Source organism: Notolabrus celidotus, chromosome 9 (genome assembly GCF_009762535.1).
Source record: "Notolabrus celidotus isolate fNotCel1 chromosome 9, fNotCel1.pri, whole genome shotgun sequence".
NCBI lineage: Eukaryota > Metazoa > Chordata > Actinopteri > Labriformes > Labridae > Notolabrus > Notolabrus celidotus.
In genome coordinates, this window is record NC_048280.1 from 35255858 (window position 1) to 35267188 (window position 11331).

Consider the following 11331-nt stretch of genomic DNA (forward strand, 5'->3'; position numbering starts at 1 on the left):
TGAACCTAATTTCTAATTTAGGATGGAGTTCACACAGTACTAACATTTTGGGCTGCTTGTTTAATATGTGTCAGAGTTCAACAGTCGAGTACATGAATGGTAAGTTACTGCCGTCATCTGTCCCTGTAGGCTTCAGAGTGGACTCCCTTTGGAGTTTGTTGGGGGTTTTCATGTTAGTGTGGTGTGAATATGGCTAGAGCATTTGTCTCAGAGGGAACATCCGCTGCCACTGGGGAGACGCCAGGTAATGGTTGCTCTCCGGAGCAGACGGGCGATTGTCATTGAGGGAAGATAATATGGATTATTGCCGTCAATGCCCTGCGTAAATACCCACGATGAGTAACACTTGAGACTAGGGGGGAGTTCAGCTAGTTTTTGGTTAGATAGTCAGAGGGCCGGGGCCGCGATGACGTCCTGATTGTACGGAAGGCTGCGTGCAGCTCAAGGTGCCGTGTATTGTTTTTTTCTGCGGTAGCAAGTGTGTGTGTGCAGGTAAGGAGTGTTAAAGGTGACATATCATGCAAAATGGACTTTTTAATGGTTCTCTACCTGAAATATGTGTCCCTGGCATGTCTACAAACCCCCCGAGAATGAAAAAAATCCATTCTGCCCCTGTTCTGATTTCTCCACCTTTCTGTAAATGTGTGTGAAACCAGCCGTTTCAGTTTTCAGTGTTTTTGTTACGTAACAACAATATCCGGTCTGTAACAGAAGTCAGAGCTCGGAGCTTGTTCAGCCCATAGACTGTATAAAATACAACTCAACCCCTCCTCTGTTTTTCATTCCCTGCACACACGTGTGCTAACAAGGAGCTTAGGAGGGAGGCATGCTAGTTGTAGTCTGTCTTAATAAACACAAAGGTCGGTTTTACTCCCCACGTCTGCAGATTTGAAGATCTAGTGGATAATTTTTTTTTTTCATGGAAAAGTGCTAGTGCTAGTTAGCATAGCCACATAGCTACATGTCATAGCTGTAGCTGTAGCTGTAACTGTGTACCAAGATAAACGTCAACATACTGACAAATAAAACAACAAGAAACACAGAATCTGTGACCAATGGTTCAGAAAGGTCCCGCAGCCTTTCTGGCAGAGGTCGGTTTTACTCCCCACGTCTGCAGATTTGAAGATCTAGTGGATGATTTTTATTTATCATGGATAAGTGCTAGCGCTAGTTAGCATAGCTACATGTTCTGACGTCTACATACTGATAAATAAAACAACAAGAAACACTAAATCTGTGACCAATGGTTCAGAAAGGTCCTGCTGCAGGCGCCTCTCCGTCAGGATCAGATTCTGGATCAGATTCAGAGGGTTGAAGTAACGCGATCTGTGAGCAGCCGTGTATATTCAGCCAACATGTAAACATTAGATCAACGAGCTGGAGAGCCGAGGGCACATCCACTTCCTGAGGGGGCGTGGTCAGAGAGAAAACAGCCTGTTCTGAGGAGGGCTGAAGAAGAGGGCTTTTTTAGACATGCCAAAATCTGATTTCAAAGTGTTTTTTTGAGCATAAACTTTAAAGACATGTTTTGGGGACCTTTTAGACCAATATATATTGATGAAAAAAAGCGTAATATGTCACCTTTAAGTATGGCAAGTGTGGAGGCGTTTCTCCGAGCACCATCAGAGGAGCTTCTGTAGAGATGCTGGTGTGAACAGTTGATCCAGATTGCTTAACACTACAGTGTGGAGGTCGGCGATAAAAGGATGAAGGAGTAAGTTAAAGGGGATTCTCAAGGCCAATCTGTCTGATAAGTGTTTTCCGGCCTGGTATGTATGCTGTTGTTGAAGATGCAAAGGAGCCTAGTGACAGTGACACATCACCATGAAGCTCTCCCATTCGGCGTGTGGTCTCTCTCTGATCTTATTCATTAATTTTCATTGTTATGCTGATGACACTCAGCTATATTTATCAGTGAAGCCAGAAGAAACCGATCATTTATCTAAATTAGAAGCTTGTCTTAAAGGCATAAAGAACTGGATTACCAGAAATTTCTTACTGCTAAACTCAGGAAAAACTGAAGTAATTGTTATTTGCCCCAAACACCTCAGAGAGACTTTTTCTAATAATATAAGTACCTTAGACGACATTAGTCCAGCATCCAGCACAAGGTCAGCCTATTTTCACTTGCGCAATATTTCTAAAATTAGACACTTCCTGTCTCAGAGGGACGCAGAAAAACTAGTCCATGCATTTGTTACCTCCAGGTTAGATTACTGTAACTCCCTCTTATCAGGCTGCCCTAATAAGTCTCTAAAGATTCTTCAGCTAGTTCAAAACGCTGCAGCTCGAGTATTGACTAAAACTAGGAAGAGGGAGCACATTTCTCCAGTGTTAGCTTCTCTTCACTGACTCCTCATAAAATGTAGAATAGAATTTAAAATCCTTCTTTTAGCCTACAAAGCCCTTAAAAATCAGGCACCCTTGTATCTTAAAGAGCTCATAGTGCCCTATTACCCCTCTAGAACACTACGCTCCCAACATGCAGGCTTGCTAGTTATACCTAAAATCTCTAATAGTATGGGAGGTAGAACCTTCAGTTATCAGGCCCCTCTCCTTTGGAATCATCTACCAGTCAGGGTCCGGGAGGCAGACACCCTCTCTACTTTTAAGAGTAGGCTTAAAACTTTCCTTTTTGATAAAGCTTATAATTAGAGCTGGATCAGGCTTGGACCAGCTTTTGTTATGCTGCTATAGGCCTAGACTACCGGGGGAACTGGCGCACTAACACACTGGGATCCTAGCACACCCCCTTCCCCCCAACCCCTTCATCACTTACTTTAACTCTCCCTGTCCCATTAAAGTTACTAACCATAGACCTTTCTGGAGTCCCTGAGCTCCATTGTCTCGTAGATTCCTCTGAGCTGCTGTAGACGTCCTCCTGCTGCAGACGTTCTGGACTCCAGCTGATACGGACGTACTGGACTTCAGCGGCAACAGCTTCTACTACTCGTCTCATCACTATCACCTCTCTCTCTTACTCCCCTCTATCTGTCTGTTCAGACCCAACACGGTCTCAGCAGATGTGTGTCTAACATGAGTCTGGTTCTGCTCGAGGTTTCTGTCTGTTAAAGGAAGTTTTTCCTCTCCGCTGTAACTAGCTAAATACTGTGAGGTGCAATGCTCATGGTGGATTAAGGTGGGGTCAGACTGAGTCTTATCCTGTCTTGGTGTTGGGTCACTGTTCATAATTTGACATAGAGTGGTCTAGACCTGCTCTGTTTGTAAAAGTGTCCTGAGATAACATTTGTTGTGATTTTGCACTATACAAATAAAGATTGATTGATTGATTGATTGATTGATTGATTGATTGATTGATTGATTGATTGATTGATTGATTGATTGATGGGGGCACTCATCGGCCCCCTCATCCTGTGTGGTCCTCGCTGCGCAGCGCTCCCGTTTTAATTTATTTCACGCACCATTATTTCTATCATTTTGTAATAATTAGGGCCCGAGCACCGATGGTGGCGAAGGCCCTATTGTAACCCTAAGGGTTTCATATTATAGGAGATTGCAGTTTTGGACCCCTGAACGTGAATGAAAGTGCGAGTATTTTTGCACACTCATCGGGCCTGGTGAAAATTGCAAGTTATTATAGGTCTCGTAAAAAAAAGGTCAGTAGCGCCCCCTAGAGGTAAAAATAACACCCTACGCATCGAGTTTTTTGAGCTACATGCATGAAAAATCTTACACATATTTATGGCATCAGGACGCACAAAAAAGTCAGTGGCACCCATATTCAAAACTCAACAGGAAGAGCGCCACCTAGCTTTGAACATGAAAAAATGGGCCAAAATGGGTCTGAGCAAGGGTGCATACTTTTGCTCATTTCTCCTAGAGCTTTTCTCCGATTCAGTCCAAACTAGGCACATTCTATAGTAAACCCATTGACGATTAATACAAAGTAAAGGCATTCCGTTCAGACGAAAGATGTGGGCGTGTCAGACTTTGGGGCAGGGCATAAAAAAAAACCGACGGAAAATTGATTTTTGTGACTTTAAAATTCACGTAATTTCACCTCATCTAACACACTCATCAGTCCTGGGAAAAATTGCGACATTTTATGGGTTTCGCAAAAAAAGTCAAAAAAATGTGCTCACCAGCGCCCCCTACAGTTTTCAAAAACCCCTCCCCATAAGGGTAATTTTGAGCTACATGCTTGAAAAATTGTACGCATATTCATGGCATCAGGACGCACATAAAAGCCTCTTGCACCCATATCCCAAACTCAACAGGAAGAGCGCCACCTAGCTTTGAACATGAAAAACGGGGTCACAAAATAAGGGTGCATACTTTCGTTATCTTCTCCAAAGGCATTTCTCCGATCCATTCCAAACCAAGGGCAACCTATAGTAGACACCTTGACGAGAAAAAATTATCAGAACAAATTTTGATCAGACAAAAATTGTGGGCGTGGCATGTGTTGAGGTGGGGCATCAAACGCACATACAGCTTTGAATGTGAAGAATGACGCCTAAATAAGGGTGCATACTTTTGAGAGCTCCTCCTAGAGTTTTTCTCCGATTCAGTCCAAACAAGGCACATTCTATAGCCGACATATTGACGATTAAATTAGTGTTAAAGGAATTCTGTTCTGACCAAAATTGTGGGCGTGGCATGTGTTGAGGCGGGGCATCAAATGCACATACAGCTTTTAATGTGAATAATGTACATGTGCATGTACATTGTGGTTCATTGTTCCCTCACACACTGAAACACTTTTGAATCAACCTTCAGAGCCTGGTTCTGACATTACTCTTAACAAAAAAAAAGACCTAATGGTAGTGTTATGCTTTATTCATGTAGGTTAAGGATTTTAAATTCATACCTATCTGACAACAGTATAATAATTAACTTGACTGTATGAAGACTCATGACACACATTTGTAAATTAGGAAAAACTTATACTTTTTCTCTGTAATAAAAGTGACACTTTAAAAATCCACATTTGTTTGTTTAGTTGTTGTTTTTTATTTAATTGTTTGTTGTATTTGTTTGATTAGTGGGGGAAACCCACTAAGACAGAAAAGGGTGAAGAGGGTGAAGATGGGGGTGAGGAAATGGGGGAGGAAGGTTAGTTAGGGGTCAGAGGGATGGGGCTGAGTTATTGTAGGCTCTTTCTTCTTCTTCTTCTTCCAGGACTTTGGCTTCCTCAATCCAATAAAATGTCGAAACCTTTTCCAGGATGAAGGTTTGACTTGAGGCGCTATCTCAGTGACTCCAGTCAAATCTTGGGGCTCTTCCTGGGGGGTGAGGGTTGTTGCACTTGATTCAGAAGTCTCAGCACTGGTGATCTCTGAGTCCTCAGGCCCCTCCTGGAGTTGGATGGCTGGTCCCTCAGTGATAGACGACTCCTGCTTGGGGATCTGCTCCTCTGAGTCCTCAGCCTCCTCTTGGACTTTGACAGCTTCAGTAATCTCTCTATCTTCTTCCTCCTTCTCACTCATACTCTTAATCAGGTCTTCCTTCTCAGCTGTCAGGTTCATCTGGCCTTGTTGGTCGTCCATTGCCTTGTGGCTCTTGTGTTCTTTTTGGAGAAGCATATATTTCTGTTTTTCTAGCTGAAGCTCAGTGTCAAACTTCTCCATGGTGGTTTTTTGTTCCTCTTTCAGCTCCTCATGTTCTTTCAGAAGTTGTTTGTGAGAGTTGAGCTGAATTCTCAACTCCTCTATCTCTCTCATGTGATCTTTCTCCTTGTCCAGGGTGTTTTGCAGGGAGATGTTGGTTTCTGCCATTTCTCTATGCTGGGTGTTCAGTTCCACTTGTAAGTTCTTGATGAATTGCTGGTCTCCCACCATCCTGTCTGCATTTGCCTGGACTTCCCTCTCCAGCTCACTATTAAGTATCTCAGCCTGATGTCTGAAAGTGGCGACCTCTGTTTGATACCTCTCACTGAACTCTTGGTTTGAGACTCTAAGGGTGCCCTGAACCTCTTGGATGAGCTTGTTTTTGAACTCCTCCTGGATGTTTTTGAGTGTGTTCTTCAGCACCGGGTTCTCTTGGGAAGGACATTCCTGGGGGCTGAGTTTCTGTTTCAGCTCATCCACCTCCTCCAAGAGTTTCTCCTGCTTCTTGATGGCCTCTTCCTTCTGGATGTTGATCTCTTTCATTTTCTTTTTGAGGGTATCCCGTTCAGCCGTTAGGTTGACGATAACTTGCTGGCCTTGGATATCAGCGTCAAAAGCTTCCAGCTTCCCCTTGGTGATGATATAGTCCTTCATCAGCTCCAGATACTCCTCTTGAAGTAGCTTTTTTGGCATTCTCTTGATGGACTTAATCAACTCAGCGTCTAGGACAGGAGTTTCATCACCAGTGGAATTACAAGGCTCCTCTTGGTCCCCTTGGTCCTGTGGATTTCGTGCAGTGAACTCCTTTTCATTCTTCAACTCTTGCGTGAGTATGGGTCTCTTGTTCTTCTTTTTGGGAGAGATTTCCCGCTCTGCATTCAAGACTTCATCGTGTTTTTTTAAGTCCAGATGAAGTGTTGAAACATCGATCGGTTCCTCCTGATGTCTTGGTTTGCGTTTAGCAACCTTGGTCGTTTTCTGCGATTGTTTCGGCATTTTGATCGTTTGGTTGAGTGTGGACGTCTCACTAATCTCACCTACAACAGATTCAAAATGATCAGACTGAGGAAAAGCTGCTGGTTTACATAGTGCCATTTGTGACATCACAGTACATCATTGTCTTTACAATGCGTACTCATTCCATTCCGTTTGCCTCTGACTCACTTCAAGAATTACTTGTTTTTTTTGGGTGTTTTTTTTAAAATGTCATAGAACAAAAAAAAAAAGCAAAATATGCCAAATTCAAACAATAACAACATAACACATGAGAACTGTATAAAATGTGGTATCAAACCTCACACATATAATATGCAAAGTGCATAGAGTGCAAGAGTGAGAATCAAGGACTGGGAGGGAAAAATGAATGAAGTCAAATAAAGTTAACTTCATTATAAAACACATTTTAAAAACAGCAACAGCTGACCAAGGTGCTGGCTCAGTGGATTCAAACCTGAGGATGTGGCACCCCCTTATGGTTTGTTGTTACTCATCGGGCCTGGTGAAAATTGCAAGTTATTATAGGTCTTGTAAAAAAAAATTCTGTAGCGCCCCCTAGAGGTAAAAATAACACCCTATGCATCGAGTTTTTTTAGCTACATGCTTGAAAAATTGTACGCATATTCATGGCATCACGACGCACAAAAAAGCCTCTTGCACCCATATCCCAAACTCAACAGGAAGAGCACCACCTAGCTTTCAACATGAAAAACGGGGTCAAAATAAGGGTGCATTCTTTCGTTATCTTCTCCAAAGGCATTTCTCCGATCCTTTCCAAACCAAGGGCAACCTATAGTAGACACCTTGACGAGAAAAAAATTATTAGAACAAATTTTGATCAGACAAAAATTGTGGGCGTGGCATGTGTTGAGGCGGGGCATCAAATGCACATTTTTAATTAATGTGAATAATATGTATTTTACATTCTATTGACCAGGACAGTAAAAACAAACTTCCAAACACTAACATCAAACCGCCGAAACACTTCTCCAAATAACTTTGCATTCAAATTAAAGCAAAAGTCTCTGCATAAACCAAAGAAATGTTTTTTTAAGACTTTCAAATGCCAAATTCTCCAAAAAGCATCAGGCAGTGGCCAGAACAGGCGATGCTGACTATCAGGCAGTGCATCAAAATACATGCAGATTTCAATGTGAAAATGTAAAAATGATAAAAGCAATTCTGTTCAGACTAAAATTGTGGGCGTGGCACACTGTCAGGTTTGGAGGTTTTCTTGGCAATCTGCCAAAAACTTGGAACATTTGCACCACCTAAGGCTGCATATGCTCTCAGACCTTGCTTTCGCATCATGTGATGGCAAATATCAGGCAGCGGTTTACATGTGGCGGCGGCTCGCGTAGGCGGTGGCTGCAGGTGTGCGAGGGCCCGTTCATCGCCGCTTGTGGCTTTAATTGTATAATTACTTTGCACATCCCTCATCTCCTCTCCAGTTTTTGTTGCGTCCTCTGAGCCAGGTCTCAACATGGACACTTACGGCAACCTTAACAGGTTTTAAAAGAAGGAAACAGAGCTTGAAGAAGCACTGAAGGAAGCCATGAAATGGATGTTTCAAGGTAACAGAAGAAGCGTTGTACTCATGTCGGAGAAAAAGGGAAAACAGATTGTGTAGCAGAGACTGTATTTTGGACCTTGGAGCTTCATTGAATTAGGAAAGATTGTTCAGCATCTTTTATTATACAGTCAACAACACTTAAAGTCGCTTCTGTAGAGCACTCACTGCTGCAACATCAAAGATCTGCATTTTTAACAGGCAGAACTTCAGACACAAACACCTGTGGTATCAGCCTGTGGAGCTGGGGTCTACAAGGTCAGCTCACAGCAAGAAAAAGCATCAGTCTGTCAAAAACAAAAAAAAAAAGATTCCAACCATCCAACTCTAACCTCTCTGCCAAGCTATTCAGACACAAGTGACTCAGTTGTTGACAAATTAGCTCACACTTGATGGTTTGACACTGGGAGAGGTTTGGACCAGGGCGGGTGGTACTCCAATTAATGAAAGGATGATACAGTGCGGTTAAAGGGGGGCAAGGGGACTTTTCTCCCTCAGCAGTCCCAGAAAGAACTACTCAAGAAGTGAGTAACTTGTGAGTAGTATCATATATAAAATTGTATTGTATTGGAAATGCTAATAACAATGTGAAGTGCACACTGCCTTTAATAAAGTGACATAAATAGGAAAATGCCTAAATGAATGCTGTTAGGCATGGTTTACTTTCAAACATTAAAGAAAGAGGAGCTGCATTGTGCACAAACTAATGTACCCGCTTTCATTTTTTAAAACAAGCTGAAACTTCAAACTGTGTCTGTGATGTCATCAGAACTCCAGAACATCAATACTCCAACACTGGAGTGTTTATTACAATAAAACATATATCTATGCCTTCCAAACTTTCTTTATTAACCTTTAACTTACTTTCAGTCTCACTTAAAAACATAACTTGAAAATACTAAAACAGAACCCTAAAGTGTTTAAAAAGGCCATGAACTCAGTCCTGAAGAATCTCTCTGAGGTGACTGTTGAGCTTCAGAAGCAGCTGTTTTTATTAGCATGCTAGCTTACTGCTCTCATAAGTTACTTAAGATTACTGTCCAACATTTCTAACATGCTTTTAAGATTTAATATTAACCAGTATGATCCTTAGCTTACCTAACTGATAACTCACTATAACATGTTTTTAAGATTTAATATTAACTAGTATGATCCTTAGCTTACCTAACTGATAACTAACTATAACATGCTTTTAAAGATTTAATATTAACCAGTATGATCCTTACCTAACTGATAACTAACTATAACATGCTTTTTAAGATTTAATATTAACCAGTATGATCCTTACCTAACTGATAACTAACTATAACATGCTTTTTAAGATTTAATATTAACTAGTATGATCCTTAGCTTACCTAACTGATAACTCACCATGACATGCTTTTAAGATTTAATATTAACTAGTATGATCATTAGCTTACCTAACTGATAACTAACTATAACATGCTTTTAAGATTTAATATTAACTAGTATGATCATTAGCTTACCTAACTGATAACTAACTATAACATGCTTTTAAGATTTAATATTAACTAGTATGATCCTTAGCTTACCTAACTGATAACTCACCATGACATGTTTTTAAGATTTAATATTAACCAGTATGATCTTTAGCTTACCTAACTGATTACTCACTATAACATGTTTTTAAGATTTAATATTAACTAGTATGATCCTAAGCTTACCTAACTGATAACTCACTATAACATGTTTTTAAGATTTAATATTAACCAGTATGATCTTTAGCTTACCTAACTGATAACTCACCATGACATGTTTTTAAGATTTAATTGTTCTATAAGGTCAAGATTTCCACCGTATAGACAAAGTAAGCAGCGCATAATGTGACTGTTTCTCCTCGTCATTTAGAAGTTATGAGAGAGTCCGGATGTTGGGTACAGGGTAAACATGTTCCTCCAAAGGGGACGCAGGTATAACGCAGCCTCTCTCCCCAGCTGTAGGTGGAGGAGGGGGCGGAGCTACTTCTCCGTTCACTCAGTGTTGAGGTTATTTATAGCTCTGGATCAGAAGGAGCTGCGTGAGAGATTGGCTGAATATAAAACAATATGAAATGAAGAACAAAAGGAACGGTAAAAGTAGCGACTGGAAAGCCCAATGTAACAAAGTAAAAGTCCATCTTTTTTAACACAAATGTACTTGAGGAGGAGTAAAAAGTACTCTGCAAAACAAATACTCTCAGAAGTACAATTTTTTGAAAAAACTACTCAAGTACATGTAAAGGAGTAAATGTAACTCGTTACTACCCACCTCTGGGTAAGACTAACTTTTACCCCCCCTTAATCCACCATGAGCATTGCACCTTGCAGTATTTAGCAAGTTACAGCGGCGAGGAAAAACTTCCTTTAACAGGCAGAAACCTCGAGCAGAACCAGACTCATGTTAGACAGCCATCGGCCTCGACCGAGTTGGGTCTGGAAAGAGGGATAGAGGAGAATAAGAGAGAGAGGGACCCTGACTGGTAGATGATTCCAAAGGTGAGGGGCCTGAGAACAGATGAGACAAAAGAAAACGGTCTAGATCTCAATGGAATGCAAACAATCAAAAGCACCCTGTTATTATCTGTCAGGGCATTATGAACTGAAGATGCAACACAATATTAATTGTCAGTTTAACATTTATGTTGACAATATCAACACTGGTCTTGGCTTTATAATAAACTGTACAGAGCTGTATCATTCCAGCTCATTGATATGTGGACTGAATTAAAGTCTGTCAGTGTGAGAGTGCTGCACTCACAGCAGCAGGGAGTGAAGGTGCAGACAGCTCCTCTTGGCAATCAGGTGAACAACCAGAGTCAATTACACAGAGCTGCAAAACTTTATGGGGATGTTTAACTTCCAAATCATAAGCACGACAGTCTTTGTTATTAAAAGCAACCAGAGATTATTGCTCCTTTTACTTCCTGCTTCAAACAGGAAACATTTTGTTTCAGCTGTATTCATTGGATCCATTACAGTAGCTTACAGTAAGTCAGGGAACATGCATGTTCAATATTTCATGTCTTATCTGCAAAAAACATGTTTAATATAATGCCAAGTGTATCATATTTGATACATCAGTGTTTGAGACCTCTATGGAGCTATATCCAGGTCAAATGTTTTGATCATTTGAAAAAAATAATTAAAACTGAAAGTTCAAGTTTTGAGCTTGAAATTTGAAAAATAAATCAATGTA

General features: G+C 40.9%; 1 protein-coding gene across 2 annotated transcripts; it reads right to left on the reverse strand.

Annotated features, from left to right (window-relative positions):
• Positions 1-4998: 4998 nt before the first annotated feature.
• LOC117819002 (thyroid receptor-interacting protein 11-like) lies at positions 4999-6659 on the reverse strand. 2 transcript variants are annotated; one of them, XM_034692183.1, is made up of 2 exons: positions 5403-6659; positions 4999-5324 (listed from the first exon to the last, which is right to left on the reverse strand). In XM_034692183.1, exons 1-2 carry the CDS (start codon positions 6564-6566, stop codon positions 5082-5084), a joined length of 1407 nt encoding a protein of 468 aa, XP_034548074.1. In that variant the 5' UTR covers positions 6567-6659; the 3' UTR covers positions 4999-5081. The 2 variants fall into 2 exon arrangements, with proteins under 2 accessions (XP_034548074.1, XP_034548073.1); XM_034692182.1 differs by having other exon boundaries at positions 5002-6384; positions 6451-6653.
• Positions 6660-11331: the final 4672 nt, after the last annotated feature.